The sequence below is a fragment of the Colobus angolensis genome, unplaced genomic scaffold (genome assembly GCF_000951035.1).
Source record: "Colobus angolensis palliatus isolate OR3802 unplaced genomic scaffold, Cang.pa_1.0 Scaffold13, whole genome shotgun sequence".
NCBI lineage: Eukaryota > Metazoa > Chordata > Mammalia > Primates > Cercopithecidae > Colobus > Colobus angolensis.
Window position 1 is genome coordinate 21,623,162 of NW_012114252.1, and position 17,095 is coordinate 21,640,256.

The following is a 17,095-nucleotide window of genomic DNA, read 5'->3' on the forward strand; positions in this document are numbered from 1 at the left end:
GTAGGTTACAAGTACATGACATCCTTTAAAAATCTGTGCATGTGTAGATCCCACTGAGTGTGGCACTGGCACCAGGCTGAGGGGTGGAAATGGCAACTTGACAGACATCACTGTTAGGAAATGCAGTTTTGTCTGTGACTCGGTTGGATGGCGCTGGCTGCATGAGCCTGCCTGGAGACCTAGGGCTGGGGCAGGCCCAGTCCATGCTGTGAGCCCGTCTCCTAGCCTGGCCCTGCCAGTTGGAGAGATCTTTCTTCTGGGGACCAATGAGAGCAGCCCTGGTGAGAGCAGCCCTGGGCCAAGAGGCCTGAGATGGCACCAGTGGACTTTCCAGGAGGACACTTGAGCCAGGGCAGAGGAAGGAGGACCTCGTTGCTCACCTTTGCCAAGGAGAGTTGAGGTTACAGAGCTGCTGAGTGGACGCACCTTTGGGGTAGGGACAGACGCTTGTTCCAACTGGTCTTTATTTAATTCTTAAGTGAACTCCTCCTCAAGTGTGAATCCTGGACTGACTGAACCACAATAAAAGTGCAGGTGAGTGGGTTTTCACTTTTCATGTATTTTTCCTTGTGAATTTTTTAGAAGTAACCCAGCGTAAGGAAATTACACTGAAAAGAGTGAAGTTGGTGGATCTCAAAATCTTCTCCAGTGGGAAGTGGTTTTCAGACACATTTGAATGTCATCAGTGTCATCTGCTGTGGGAATTTGTCTTGCAGTGTGCTGTTACCTCTGATAGCCCACAGGAAGGCATCGTGAGCTCCCTCTTTGGAGTGGATTGTGGGTCCTTGAGCTGGCAGCAGCAGAGGACGCTCTCCAAGGACCAGCAGGGCGTGTTTAGAAACACGGTTCTTGTGAGGAACAGTGCTCTCACTTTGTTCTACCCGAAGCCCCCGCTCATGTCTTATGTGTGTCTGAGCATGTGTGCGTGCCCGGTTTAAACGTGTGTGTGTGTACATGGTGTGTTGCCATCAAGGAGCTCTTTGCAGGGGCCACACTGAATCCATAGGTGTATTAGGGTTCTTCAGAGGGACAGAACTAATAGGGGAGATGTGTATACATATATATATTTCAAGGGGCGTTTATTATATATATTACATATATAAAAATGTATATATAATAAACATGTATATATAATATATATAGGAGTTTATTAACTTACATGATCACAAGGTCCCACAATAGGGGGATGTGTAAATATGTATGTGTATATATATGTATATATGTATACTATATGTATATACACATATGTATATATGTATACTATATATATACATACACGCATGTATATATGTATACTATACACATACACACATTTCTGTGTATACTATATATGTATGTATCTGTATACTATACACACGTATGTATACTATATGTACACACATGTATCTATGCATATTGTATGTATATACACACATGCATATGTGTATACTATATGTATATACACATGTATATATGTATACTAAATGTATACACACACGTAAGTATATATATATATGTATATAAGGTCCCACAAGAGGCCATCTGCAGGCTGAGGAGCAAGGAGAGCCAGTTCGAGTCTCAAAACTGAAGAAGTTGGAGGCCGACGTTTGAGGGCAGGAAGCATCCAGCACGGGAGAAAGATGTAGGCTGGGAGGGTAGGTCAGTCTCACCTTTTCACATTTTTCTGCCTGCTTTATATTTGCTGGAAGCTGATTAGGTGGTGCCTACCAGCCTAAGGGTGGGTCTGCGTTTCCCAGCCCACTGACTCAAATGTGAATCTCCTCTGGCAACACCCTTGCAGACACACCGAGGATCAATACTTTGTGTCCTTCAATCCGATCAAGTTGGCACTCAGTATTAACCATTACAATAGGTTTTGTGCCAAACTGAAACCTGAGTAACTTTGGAAAATTTCCCTTTTTTTCCTGTTTATTTTTTTAAATTCAAGAAATAACCATTTTTGAGCATATTAGTGATTAATAAGCTAAACTTTTTCTGATGGTTGAACCAAGGGAATAACCTTCTGTCCCTGTTGTTCTCTGATTACCTGAGCATATTGTATGGAAAGTCATGCTAGTTTTATTTTAGTTTATTTATTTTTAATTTTATTTTGCTATTTTATTTTGAGATGGAGTTTCACTCTTGTTGCCCAGGCTGGCGTGCAGTGGCTCTCACTGCAACCTTTGCCTCCTGGGTTCAAGCGATTCTGCCTCAGCCTCCTGAGTAGCTGGGATTACAGGCATGCACTACCATGCCTGGCTAACTTTTGTAGTTTCAGTAGAGATGGGGTTTTACCATGTTGGCAGGCTGGTCTCGAACTTCTGACCTCAGGTGATCCACCCGCTTCAGCCTCCCAAAGTGCTGGGATTACAGGCGTGAGCCACCATGACCAGCCTAGTCTGATTTTAAACGGGGGCATTTGAGGCAAGTGTGAAACCACATTTTTTACCATGTCACTCTAGAGCAGTTAAGAATAAAACTCGAGGATCACAATTACATTTCAGTACAGCAGACTTCCCTCTCACCTCTGGCTTTGCTTAATGTGGTTACAATTACCTGTGGTCAACCCTGGTTTGAAATAGGTGAGAACCATACAGTAAGATACCTTGAAAGAGAGACCACATTCACATAACTTTAGTTATAGTATATTGTTATAATTGTTCTGTTTCATTATTAGTTGTTGTTAATGTATTATTGTACCTAATTTCCAGATTAAACACACATAGGTGTGTATAGATAGGAAAACATAGTATATATAGGGTTGGTATATATACAGAGATATAGCTGCAGTTTCAGACATCCAGTGGGCAGTCTTGAAGGTACCCCCGTGGATAAGGGCGGGTGGCTGTATTTCATGTTTTCCAGTAGTTGATGAGGCTTTCTGATTTTGGAATTAGGTTTCCTTTTCTGAAGAGTGTGTTTAATGTATTTTGATTTATAGTTAATTAGCGCTTGATTTTTCTGAAAACAAAATTGTGCCAGGTTCCAAACTTAGAGACTTCTCTGACCATCATGTTAGGATCATTTCTTTATTCATGAAAACACTGACTTCCTTTAAATTAGGGTTTCTCTTCTGCATTATATTTTAATTTGATGTACAAATATTTTTACTGAGTAAACAGGAACTGAAGTTTTTCTCTAAATGACATTTTATTAGGCTGTTTATCTCCAGGTAAGTTGACCAGATGGTCCAATTCATCTCTCCTGCTTCCTGGGAAAGTGTAAATAGCCATTGGTGGTTTGCCCTCTTGTGGTCGGAGATGGAATTGTTCTTGTCAGGATTCGGCCTTGGTAACCCGTGGTGTAGGATTTCTTGTTTGAATAGTCCCTCTTTGGAGACAGATCTTTTCCAGGATTCTGTAATAAGGATCTTTCTAATGCTTGTATCAAAATCATCGTATATTATTCCTGAATATGTACAGTCTTATGGAAGGTAAATAATTGTTACTTAGCATTTATTTTCTGTGCACATTTTTTGGTTAGGTAAAGCCTATGGATTTCTACAGCATTTTTTTTTTTTTTTTTTTTTGAGATGGAGTCTTGCTCTGTTGCCCATGCTGGAGTGCAGTGGCATGATCTCAGCTCACAGCAACCTCCTTCTCCTGGGTTCAAGGGCTTCTCCTGCCCCAGCCTCCCGAGTAGCTGGGATTACAGGCGCCTGCCACCACACCCGTCTAATTTTTGTATTTTTAGTAGAGACATGGTTTCACCATGTCGGCCAGGCTAACCTCGAACACCTGACCTTGTCATCTGCCCGCCTCAGCCTCCCCAAGTGCTGGGATTATAGGCATGAGCCACCGCGCCCAGCCTCTACAGCATTTTTTACAGGCTGATAGGTATTTGTGTTTTTCACCCATCCACCCTCACTCTTACTCTCTTGCTTCAGAATTTCCTAAATTGAAGGGAGAAGGTCAGGAGAGAGGCAGTGAGATCCATTCTGGAAGTGAGTGGTGATGGTGGTTGCTGTGATTAAGTAGAAGTGGAGGCCACTGTGGCCTGGTGCACACGGTTAGCAGCTGTGAGAACACACCTCGTGCTCTGTGTGCCTCCAAGACCCGTTTTCTGTGTCTACATGTGGACTCAGGCTTTTTTAGATGATTATTTCTAATGTGCTGACTTCAGTAATTCTCCTGTTTCTGGACAGCCCATTATCTGTTGTACAGTAAAGACATTTCTTTTGAATGCTGTTTTGGGGGCTGGTTAGCTTGAGATGATGACTAACAATCTGTGTTTGGCAGTGATGTGAGAACGTAAATGGGACTGTCATTTGCTGATCCACAGATCTTTAACGACTGTTCACGTTGCCACTTTTTAAGTTGGTCACTTTTAAATAATTTTTAATTACTTTTGATGTAAAGCAACATAACATGCAGCTGAATTTTGGATGTTGTTATTTATTTAGCTGTGGAGGAACAGTGTTTGAAGTGAGTATAATCTGTGCAGGGAAAAGGACAGAAGTACCACAGCACCTTGCTTTCCTTCATGCCACTGGGTGTGAGCTTGTGCCATAGTCCTTCCTCCTCTCCAGTGAGGACTGGGTTTGGACGGGACACATGAGGCTGCATTACGGGATGCCCTCTCAGCACTGTTGTTTCTCGATATAGTTGTTTTTAAACAAGAGAGAACATAAATTAGAAGACATGGGCCCCCTGAGGCAGGTGTAGGGAGCGTATTACAGCATTATGTACAAAGGGGTCTTGGAATAGATGGTTTGGAAATATTTCTGGCGTGTGAAAGTGAATATTCTCCTAGATTGGTATACCAAGCCTGTCCTCACTCACTCACACGTGGCTGTCTCCCATCGTCGGTGATGATTACACATCTTCCATTTCAGGGGCACATCCCATAGATCAACTGACTTAGAGTAATTTGGGGTCAGGTTGTTAGTCTTCCAGTATTAGAGCTTCTCTTTTAAAAAAAAGTTTTATTTGCATTTATGGTTAAGTAATTGTATTACCTGCATGCCACATGCTTGTAGCATGTGATAGCCAGTGGGTGGAAGAGCTTATGTGGGGAAGAGCGGGGGCCTCCCACTCCCGCAGGCCTGATCCAGGGAGAGCCGTTACTCACCTGCTCTCCTCCTCTATGTAGCCGCCTCACAACTCTTCACAGTATGCAGAGACTTCTCTGCTTTGATTTATAGGGTGTATCTCACTTTATTGCACTTTGCTTGTTTTTTTTTTTTTTTCTCTCTCACAAATGGAAGGCTTGTGGCAACCCTGTATTGGGCAGCACTGTCGGTGCCATTTTTCCAGCACCCTGTGCCCGCTTCTTGTCCCTTGCTGCATTTGGGTAAGTCTTGCACGATTTCACGCCTTTTCATTATTGTATCCATTATGATGATCTGTGATCAGTGATCTTTGGTGTTACTGTTGTAATTGTTTTGGGGTGCCATGAACCATGCCCGTATAACATGGCGGACTTAATCGATAAATGTGGTGTGTGTTCTGACTGCCCTACTGACCAGGAATTCCCCATCTTTTTCTTTCCTTAGGCCACTCATGCCCTGAGACACAAAAATACTGAAATTAAAGCAATTTGTAACCTTACTATGACCTCTTAAGTGTTCAAGTGAAAGGAAGAGTTGCATGTCTCTCAACTTTAAATAAAAAGCTGGAAATGATTAACCTTAGTGAGCAAGGCAACGTATAAAGCTGAGACAGGCTGAAAGCTAGGCCTGTTGCGCCAGTCAGTCAAGTTGTGAATACAAAGAAAAAGCTCTTGAAGGAAATTACAAGTGCTACTCCAGTGAACACATGAATGATAAGCAATGAAACCAGCTTATTGGTGATATGGAGAAAGTCTGAGTGGTCTGGATAGAAGATCAAACCAGCCACAACATTTCCTTAAGGCAAAGTCTAATCTCTTCAATTCTATGAAGACTGAGAGGTGAGGAAGCTGCAGAAGAAGAGTTTGAAGCTAACAGAGGTTGGTGCATGAGGTTGAAGGAAAGACGCTGTCTCCAGAACACAAAAGTGCAGGGTGAAGCAGCACGTGCTGACAGAGAAGCTGCAGCAAGTCATCCGGAAGGTCTAGCTGAGGTCATCAGTGAAGGTGGCCACACTAACAGGCTGACTCTGGTCTGGGGCGAATGTAGCTGGTGACTGAGTTGAAGCCAATTCTCGTTTACCATTCTGAAAATCCAGTACCCTTAAGAATTATGCTCAACCCACTCTGCCTCTCTGCGCTGTGAGTAGTTAGAACAGCAAAGCCTGGATGATGACACGTCTGCTTGTATCATGCTTTGCTGAATATTTTAAGCCCACTGTAGTGACCTCCCACTCAGAAAGAAAAGATTCCTCTGAGTATGTTACTGCTCATTGACAGTGTACCTAATCACCCACGAGCTCTGAGGGAGACGTACAAAGAAATTAATGTTGTTTTCATGCTGCCGACACAGCATCCATTCTGCAGCTCATGGGTCAAGGATTAATTCAGATTTTCGAGTCTTAGCATTTAAGGAATACATTTTGTAAGGCCATAAATAGTGATTCCTCTAATGGATCTAGGCAAAGTAATTTGAAAACCTTCTGGAAAGGATTTACCCCTTTATATACTGTTAAGAGCATTTGTGATTTATGGGAGGAGGTTAAAATACCATCATTAACAGGAGTTTGGAAAACGTTGATTCTAACCCTCATGGATGACCTTCGGGCTTCAGGACTTCAGTGGAGGAAGGAACTTACCTATGTGGTGGGAACAGCAAGAGAACTAGAATTGGAAGTGGAGCCTGGAGATGTGACTGAACTGCTGCACTCTCATGAGAAAACTTGAACGGATGAAGAGTTGCTCCTTATGGCTGAGCAAAGAAAGTGGTGTCTTGAAATAGAATCTACCCTTGCTGAAGTGCTGTGAACATTGTTGAAATAACAAAAGATTTAGACTGTTGCATAAAGTTAGTTGATAAAGTAATAGCAGGGTCTGAGAGGATTGACTCTTAATTTTGTAAGAAGTTGTATGTTTGTAAAATGCTATCAAACAGCATCTCACGCTCCAGAGAAATCTTTCATGAAGAATCGGTTGATATGGCACACTTCATTGTTGTCTTGTTTCAAGAAGTGTCCATAGCCACCGTAACCTTCCACAGCCATGGATCAATCAGCAGCCATCCATGTCGAGGCAAGACCCTCTACCAGCAAAGAGATTACAGCTTGCTGAAGGCTCAGATGATTGTTAGCATTTTTTAAGAAACATGTATTTTTTAACTAAGGAATGTACTTTTTTTACACAGTGCAATTGCAAACTTAATCCACTACAGCATAGTGTAAACAAAGTGTTTGTGTGCAGTAGGAAACAAATTTGTGTAACTCACTGTATTGCCATGGTCTGAAACCAAGCCCTCAGCAACTTCAGGGTCTGTCTGTGTACCCTGTTTGACTTACCTTCTTCCTCCTACTTTCTTCTCCTTTTGTTCTTTGTGATTAATTTGTTCTTCTGTTGGTGTGCTAAATGAGATGCTTTAGTGTTATTTGTATTTCGGTGACATTTGGCAGATACCTCCTGATGCCCCGTTTTGTTCCGTGAAGATTCACCTTGACCCTTTTCTTTATCCTCCCACATTCTGCCTTTACTCAGCTCTATCTTTCTGTTGCATTGTCAGGGTTGTTCACAATTAACACCAGTTACACTTGGCCCTAAAGCCGCAACCAGCATCCATTCCACAAATACTTACATTGGTGATCACTGTTGTGGAAACTGAGAGACACAGCAGTGGGAAGACCAAGAGTGTCTTCCCAGAAGTTACAAAGTGCACGTGAGGTGTCCTGCACAGCACGTGAGGTAAGGGTGAAGGTCTATGCTCTGCCCTCCGCTGGCATCCGGAAAAGAGGAGGGGGCTCTTGTAGAATGAAAGAGACTCAGAGGCACAACAGCCAGATGTGCTGTGCAGACTTTATTTGGTTTCTGATTCAAATAAGCTGACTTCAGAAAGCCATTGTTTTGACAGACAGGAAGATCTGAATATAGACTAGGCATTAGATACTATTTAAAAATTATTAATGTCGTCAGCTGTGATAATGGTCTGAGGTTAGGGTTTTGAGTTTAAAGAAGAAAACCTCCCTTTACTAACACTGAAGTTTTGGTAGGTGGAGATGACCTCATCTCTGAGACTTGCTGATGGTGCTTCTAGCAGAGAACAAGGTGGGAGCAGACGAGGCAAGCTCGATGCTGAGGACTGCTAACGTTAAGAGTGTACATGGTTATTCTCTGTATGTTTATGTATATTTTTAAGTTTCTATCTTAAAGTTTGGGAAAAAGTAATGGCACAATTATAACGTTTTCAGACAAAGATCGGGAGTATTAGCAGATTATCCCTTGAACAACTAGGAGGACGTCACCTGACAGGAGGGCGCATGTGGTTCAGGAAACCGGCAGGCAGACACTGCTGAGCACAGGCAGACGCACACAGGCAGTGACTCTGTGAACTCTGAGTATATGAGTAACAGCCAGCAAACCACGCACAGCGCCCCAGCGCCGAAGGTCGGAAGAGGACGTGGGAATTCTGAGTTTTCGGGGCCATGTCTGCTCTGGTGGTTGAAGCCAGCGGTGATGATTATCTCTGGACTTTGCTGGGTCAGCGACACATCACAAATGAAAGTGTAACCACTGAAACAGAGGGAAGCGGCTGGGTGGCTTTCAGTCAAGTGGAAGAGGCAAGTGAGGACTCACAGAAGTGTGTTCTCAAAAGAGGGAGAAATTCCCAGCCCTGTGATGGTGGAGCTGCCTCAGGGTGGGGGAGGGCATCGCACCTGGCTCTCCGGACCTGGCCCTCGCCCAGTTGTGCAGCGTTCCCGTGTGTCTTGGTGGACTCTGGTTTTGCTTGGGGCTGGCTGTACTTCCTCAGCCCAAGGCATCCAGAGCTCTTCAGTTCTGGAAAGGATCTTCCCGAGGACTACTTCCTGCTCACTCCCTGATTTTTCTCCGGATTATCTTACTAGATGTCTTATTTTGCCCCCGGTTTTAATCTACTTTGCCTATTTGTTTGTTTCACTGTGCTGTGCTGTAGTCCATTCCTCTGCTTGTCAGTTCATTAATTCCCTCCTCACGGTGATACTAACCTGTTTGTGGAGATTTCCATTTTAGTGACCATGTTTATTTCTAGAAGTTTTGCTGCCGCTTCAGATGCTTTAAATCCTCATAGTGCCTTTTTTATTCCTTGGGTTTGGTCCCATTTGCATCTCTCTCCTGTCATTTTAAACAACAGATGACATTAGGTCTTGATTTTCCTGTTATTTCTACTCTGGGGAACCTGGTCCCTTTATATGCCACATCTGCTCACACCCTCCTGGCAGCTCAGTACCTTCTGTGGCTGATACTGTTTAATGGTGGGTTCGTTGCTGATGGTGGGTTCCTGTGTACCCTGGGTGGTAGAAATATTTCTACAGAGAGGAATAACATTTGCTTCTTAGGGATTCCCAGAGACTTGTTTGTCCCAGGCAGGTCCTGGTAGTCCTGCAGGAGGAGAGCGTGGGTTGGAGTGGTCCTGTGCGGGCTTGGGTTTTGGTTTCCTCTAGGCTGTGCTCCCATCTCTGAGCAGCCTGCACACTTCCTTGCTGTTTCTCTAGACCAGTGCACAGAAGCTTCCAGACATCTTTGCGTCGGCTCTGCGGGTTACTGAGGGATCCAGTTTTATTTGCCTGGGTTGGAGCAGGTCTGTTTTCTTCCTGCACTGGGTGTAGCCTCAGCTGCTGGGGCCTGGAGGCAGGTCTGTCCCTCCCCTAGTGAGAGGGGTTCCTCTTCGCTTCTGGCACGTCGCCCCCTCCTTTTCTTTTATGCGTCTATATTTCAGTTTTCTTGTTTTCAGTATTTTTCGAGTCTATTGTAAGAAAGGGAAGACTTGCTGCCCCAGTCAGCCCCTGGAAGGGTAGCACTCAGCTGCATTCTCTTGGTTCCCCATACCTCAAAGCCAGTGAATTTTATTAATTTTTAGCTACCAGATGGGCCAAAAATGCTGCTTTTCTTAGGATAGTAGGGCGGTTGAGTACTTTCTAATCTGTTTCCTGGCTCTGTGCTTTTCTGTCTGTTGTGAATGGCCGTAATTTAGCCTCTCTCAGATTAATTTCAATGCTGTTTTTTGGTAGAAGCTACTAGCAGGCTTCCTAGGCTGCCCAGGAGTTACCTGTGCCCCTGCTGCCCCGTGCCCCTCCTGTTGATGGCACGTTTCCTCTGGCGTGACCATCCCAGGAACCTGGACAGTGGTGGGGCGAGCAAAGAGCCTTGCATTGGAAGTCAGGAGTGGCCTGGCTAGGGTCTGGCAGCCAGGGGCTTCCGTCTCCCCTGCAGGGTCTCCTGACAGACCCACCTTGGCCGTTTGTGGAAATTATGCTTCCTAATTGGAAGTCAGGGCACGTTGTGGGTGGCATACCTTAGCGGTGCCCTCTTGTTGAAAACGAACCACAGGGTGTTTTGGGGAACTTGATCTTGAGACCTCCCATTCAGCAGCCAGCAGAATTGGGAGCTCTTTTTTTCTAAGGGAGAAAAGGCAACCTGCGCGGACCTAATCTGATTTGTCTGGGTTTCTTTTGCCTGTTTTTTTATTTTTATATAATGTTAGTAACCTGAAACTTTTTCTTTTGAAAACTTTTTTTCTTACAGTTCTTACAGTAAATTAATTTGAATTTTATTAACTGTGGTGTTGAGTTGTGAGGTGTGTCTTAAGTTTAAAGTAACAGAGCTGGCAAAATCATTACTTTTAATATGATTTAAAGCAGATTCAGGGTCACCGTTAGGAAGCTCACTTCACCGGCATGCATGCTGACGTGGGGCTTACGATCGCAGGGGCTGTAATTTAGGTGTGCACGGTCTCCCCTGTAATGGTATTTTCTGTCCTGCCTCCAAATTGCAGATTTCAAAGATGAAAAAGTGTTGCTTTTTCTCAAATGAAAACATTTCGTAGTTTTTTCTTCTACAGTTAAATTCTTAGCTGTGGAAAAGAGATTGAGTAGGAAAGTGTGCTAAGCAAGAATAGATTGCTTTTCCTCCTTGTAGCTCTTACAGTGTAGAAGGGATTTGTTTCCCGTGAAGTTTTGTTTTCCATCCTGTGGGCAGAGAGAATGCTTGCAACTTGGGGCAGCACCTTGTTTTGTTGGTTTCGACCACCTGGAAACACTTAACAGTGAGGCATTGAGGGAAGACTTAGGAACTTCTGTGAGGCATTGAAGGAAGATTGAGGTAAACAGTTCCTCGGGAGGAGGAGCCAAGGTTAAGGAGCATGAGGTTGGTTTGGGGCATTCTGGGTTTCTGTTGCTAGAAGATGGTGCAGCTCCTGCGGAGGCAGTTGACGTTAGGGACCTGCAGCCTTAGAGTATTTGGGGTTGAAGGCACTGTTTTGGGATATACTACCTCAGACCCTGGGACACATGGGAGGAGAGGAGAGCAAAAGGCACGGACTTATAGACAGGTGCTGCTCACACACCAGAGGAGAGGGGTGTGTTCCCACCCAGTGAAGGGGTTCACATGGCAGGATTCTTGCAGTGGAGGTGAGCTTTGAGGGAGAACTGGTAGGAACTAAGTCCCCTAGAAAATGCTCATCAGACTTTCTTGGGGGAAGAGTGTGGGAAAAAACCTCTGCCTTTGTCCCCACCAGCCCCAATTTGATACACCGCCCCTGTAGCCCTGGAAAACCAGTGGCAAACAGAATCCATAGAACAGATGTTAGATGTACAGAATGTAGAATCAATGTTAGACCTATCTGCCCACCCCATAGAACTGTTGGTAGATCTATCCTATGGAACTGTGATAAACAGACACACGCGCGCGCACACACACACACACACACACACACACACACACACACAACCATTGATAGACCCACCCCATAGAATTGTGATAGACACACACTGTCCATCTCATCATTAATAGAAACACACATACCCATAAAACCATTGAGAGACAGAGGAACCCACCGCATAGAACCAATGATGGACACCGTGCACTGTCTGTAGAACTAATGGTAAACACACAGACACTGTCCGTAGAACTGATAATAGACACACACACACCGCCATAGAACTGTGGAGAGACAGACCCACCCACACAACCAGCAATAGACACACCCGTACTGTCCATAGAACCAGTGATAGAGACCCCTTCCTGTAGAACTGTTGGTAGACAGACCCACCCCGTAGAGCTGATGACGGGCATGCACGGTGCCAGGTTTTTGTTTGGCAGGTGCTTCTTCAGCACCTGTTATGCAGAGTAAATATGTGTTGAATGGATGTGGAGCGAAAGCAGTGCTGTTTTAGAACATCGGAAGCCTTGCTGGAATCAGGACTGCTTTAATGGTTTCGCCTGGTGTGGAAGTGAAGATGGTGTGGGTTTTTCTTGTTTTTGCCCCTGCTTGAGATGACTTTTCTTTCTCCTCCTTGTCTTCTGTGAGTGATGGTTATTTCAGGCCCTGAGCCAGATCCTGCTTCTTTAGAGAGACTTTTCCATTCTGAGGGATCGGAATCGCTAACTTTTAGCCTTGATGTTTTAATATTGTTACGTATCTGCCAAAATGCTTTTTATTTGGGTGTCTGGGTGATGCTTTATATTTACCACACTATGGAATTGTCCTTGTAGCTAAACTGCTTTGGTTTTGGCTGCCATTCGTAGAGCAGTCTCTTAGACGCCTTTGGCTTGAAACGGGGAGAACAGGGTGGGGATGGGATGTGGTGATTGGCCTTGGTGAGCTGAGCCTGAGGGACTGGGTTTCTGGGGCACTGAGAGTCACTGTGGACGGCCTTTTCCTCGGCTTGCCGTTTGGCTTGTTAATTTGGTGAGGCTGCTGGATGAGTATCCTTGGTCTGTGTGAGGGGCTGGAACTTTTGTCATCTTTAGTACTGATCAGTAAAACTATGCTACGTTTTTATTTCAGAGAAGCCTGTGTCTCCCAAATCAGGAACACTGAAGAGCCCTCCCAAAGGATTTGATACGACCGCCATAAACAAAAGCTATTACAATGTGGTGAGTAATTGCAGAACATTTTTATAACTAACTGGTTTTTTGGCTGTCTCTAAAACTCAGCAATGTAGAATGTAGGTGAAGTACCTAGAATAGGAAAAAGGAAATAAAGTTTGTTTATCTGCCACACAAATGTAACCACCATTAAGGTTTTGGTCTATTTCCTTCTAATCTCTGTATTTTTGTAATTGTGTGTTTTTGTTTTAATATCGTGTATATGGAAGCGTCCCTTGTCCCATAACATAGTAATGTGGCTGTTTCCCCATGCCATAGCCAGTCTTCAAAAATGGTATTTTAAAAGCTGTATAATGTGATTTGAAAATTTTATATGCATTGAGTGCCATTCTGTTTGTATTCAGCGCAGACTGTAAGTACTTTAGACATAGGGCTTCTGATTTATTTTTTCTCTTAATGTAGTGTTTCCCAGGATTGATGTGTACATGTCACATGGCGTAGAATCAGGGGAGCGTGTCTGAACGCCATACATGTTAAAGACAGGTGTTTCTGGAGCCTGAAATTTGCTGCTTAATATGTTCAGTATGTGATACTAAATCTGTGTAGTCTAATGCTATTAAATCTGTATGGTCTAATGCTATTAAATCAAATGTATAGTCTCATGGCACTAAATCTGTATCGTCTAAACGTTCTTTGTACCTAAGCTTATGTAGCAATTGCATGCTCGATAGAAATGGAAAATAACTTATTTTAAAGAATTTAAAATTTTAAACTACTCAATATGATAACAAAGTAAACCCTCTAAACATATGTATGTTTTGAATTCTGGGGAAAATGTGCATTTGTTTTGTTATTTCTTTCCCTACTCCCAATCTTTTTTATTTTCTTGGTGAGGAGATATAAATATGAACCCATGAGACCTTTGAATTGTTGGTGTGAAATAGCAGTTGATTGGTGTTTTTGTGCAGCAGTCATTTTATCATGAGCATTTGATTTTCTGTGCCTGTGTTGGGAAACGATGAAAGGTTGTGGTGAAATGGAGTCTGAACAGCCCCACCACGTGGACCTGTGCCACCATCCTGTGCTGTGGGGCTTGCACTCTCAGCTTTCTCCTGAGTGCCCACCTTCCATCGGCCCCAGCATCTTACTACAGGACAGACTGGCCTGGGGATCGCTCATGAATAACTGTTTATCTGGTGCCTGCTCTGTGCAGTGCTGTTAAAGGCACCAGGGTGCACGGTGAACAGAATGGCGGCAGGTGCCTCTCCCCTCGCTGAGCTCGCACTTGGGTACGGGAACACGATGGTCTTCTGTTGCCTCCATTTTTACTGCTGCCTTTTCATAATTTGACATCTCTGCACCTTCTTGTGAACAGGTCTCTTCATGCATCATGCCACTTCTCTTACCTTAGTGGCAATCTTTGACTTCTTTTTCCTCGTATTTGGTCAACTCCAGATCCTTTTCTGCCTTGGAAACCCTTTTCTTTGCTTCCCCTCTTTCTTCCCTTTTTTTTCATTCATCTTCATTTGGCTACTTGGACTCTGCCTTCTATTTCACCTTTGTGGACTTTGAGAAGATCAGACTCCTTTTAGCGCGTCATGTGGCCCATGTTCCCCGGGACACCTACTTTCTGTCGTCTCTCCTAGTGCTCTGCATCGCCTTCATCCTGTTGGGCATTTGCTCCCCAGATTTGACTCTTCTAACTTATTTCCTTTTTAGTGTGTAATGTAGTGTATGTGTAATTTTGTGTACATAGCTACAAAGACAGTAGGTGGGTTTTATGGGTTGTAGGAAAACTTGAGTTTTAACTCCTAGAGCTGCCCTTTCCTCTTGCATTCTTGTATAAGACATTGCTTTCCTGGGGAAGGCTTCATGTGGTGAATAACACAGCCACAATCTACAGTGAGGTTCCAAAGGGTGTGTTACTTTCTGTTATGGTTCAGGTCCAGATAATTGTGTTAGAAAAATTGGTTAACAGCGTTTAAATTGGTGCCACGGGCATTCTTTACTTTCTTCATTAATCTTCCTTTCATTAGGCATTTTATAAAACCAGGCAACCATGCTTTTTCAGAAATCCTGGTGGGTTTTACTTTGCATTATATATTCTGTAATACTTCTCAGATTGAAGCATAGTCGATACCTTTTTCATTTTCCTTCTCTAACTGTCCTTTTACAGAGAGGATAGCCTGGGTATTGTAAGTGCTCCTTTCTTCGAATCAGCCAACTCTTTCATACAGAATGATGGAGAACACCTTGACCTCGAAATTACATCTAAATTGTTGTCTATATAAAGCTGCATTTGTAAATAGAACATGGTAAAATTACAGTTGTTATAGAAATAAACTCATAGAATTCATAGAAAATCATCTTTTGATGTAGTACTCTCATTTTACAATAGAGAAAACAGAAGCTAAATGCCTTGTCCAAGGTCATACACTGGTTACTGACTAAGCCGGGAATCAATTTCAGCTTTCCTTAATTTTGCATTTATAAATGATACATAAAAATAGAGAACAGAATACAACACAGAACAAAACATGATAGATAATGTGTCAGGCATTTCCACACCCCCTTTTGTAGTTTCATTTTCAGAGAAAACTATAAGGTGTTTTTAACGCCACCGAGAGTTGAAAACTTACTAGAGGGTAAGACCAGTGTGGACTAGTGGTGTTAAGGAAAGTTACATGAACGACTTCTCTTAACTTGGGATCAGTATAATGGAGTTGAGGGAAGAGTATTCCATGTGAAAGTACCAACATTTTGAAATTAAGAGACAATGAGGCAGGTATGAATGGGATGGGTATGTGTCTTCCTGCTATTGTATAATGGTTAAGATGAACACCAAATAGACACTGGGAAGTAAAACTCTTAGTAATCTGTCTGTTATTATGGACCATTCAGTAACTATTTCTCTCTCCTCTCCTTCTGGGACTCCTGTTATGCAGTTAGTCAGATATAGACAACATTTGAGCCATTGTCTTCATACTGTCCTTTAATTTTTTTTTTAAGCATAATTTCCTTTAGTTCTTTGGACACATTTATAATAGCTGCTTTGAAACCTTTATCTACTGAGTCCACTATCTGTGCCCCCCAGAGACAGTTTCTATTGACTGCTTCTTTTTTTTCATGTGTGTGTGTGCGTGTGTGTGTGTGTGTGTGGTCACACTTTCTTGCATGTCCTATAATTTTTTAAATTGAAAACTGGGCATCTTACACCTATTTTAGCAGCTCTGGATGTTTGAAATTCACCTCCCCTGGGATATACTGTTGCTGTTGCTGTTTCTTGCTCAGTGACTCACCTAGAGGACTTCTGTAGTTTGTCTCCCCATAGTCACTGTTGTCTCTTTTTATTTTTTTATACTTGTTTTCATTTTTAATTCTGTCTTTCTAGGATTCACTTTTGGATAGCATAATTTAGTATTCAGCCAAAGATTGACCAAAGATTGTGTTTAAACACCTTTAGCAGTCCAGGTATGATGGCTCACACCTGTAATCCCAACACTTTGGGAGGCCTAGTTGGGAGGATTGCTTGAGGCTAGGAGTTTCACACCAGCCTGGGCAGCATAACAAGACCATGTCTCTACAAAAAAAAAAAATTCCCTGGGCTTGGTGGCAAATGCCTGTAGTCTCAGCTACTCGGGAGGCTGAGGTGGGAGGATTGCTTGAGCCCTGGAGTTTGAGGCTGCAGTGAGCTGATTGTACCACTGCACTTCCGGCCTAAACTGCAGAACAAGACTGTGTCTCTAAAAAGACAAAAAACACCTCTGAACGTTAGGTTTCACTCTTTGCTGGTGATCTGTATGGGGCTGGGGAATGCATTCAAAGAGGGGCCTGGGGAGGAGCATGACTTTTTAAAAGTTAAAGGCAGTGGATGAAATGACAATAGGCTACCTAATGAGAGTTTAATAAATTCCTTGCCTCAAACAGTATAAGCCAGATCACAAGTTAATTGGAATGTTGTTTGCATCAGGTATAATACAGGGTTATCCTTAATGTCTAAAGAGCTCATTAAGACAAATACATTAAGATTAATAGATAAATGGGAAAGGATGTGAACAATTTAAAAAATGGTTAACACTAAGCCTTTGGAAAAAAAAAGTTAAACTTACCATAAAAATTGTAATAGCCATATTTTCTGTAATCAGTGAAAAGAGATTTAAAGAGAGAATCTTTAGTTCTAATGGTGGAAATGTAAACCCATATAGAGTTTCTCAAAAGT

General features: G+C 43.1%; 1 protein-coding gene across 6 annotated transcripts in view; it reads left to right on the forward strand.

Annotated features, from left to right (window-relative positions):
• ARHGEF7 (Rho guanine nucleotide exchange factor (GEF) 7) overlaps positions 1–17,095 on the forward strand; it is a 143,455-nt gene that overhangs the window by 57,607 nt on the left and 68,753 nt on the right. For all 6 annotated transcript variants that reach the window (XM_011933903.1, XM_011933902.1, XM_011933905.1 and 3 more), the window contains one exon: positions 12,836–12,924. In XM_011933903.1, coding sequence (XP_011789293.1) covers positions 12,836–12,924 — 89 coding nt within the window. The remainder of the gene's footprint in view (positions 1–12,835; positions 12,925–17,095) is intronic.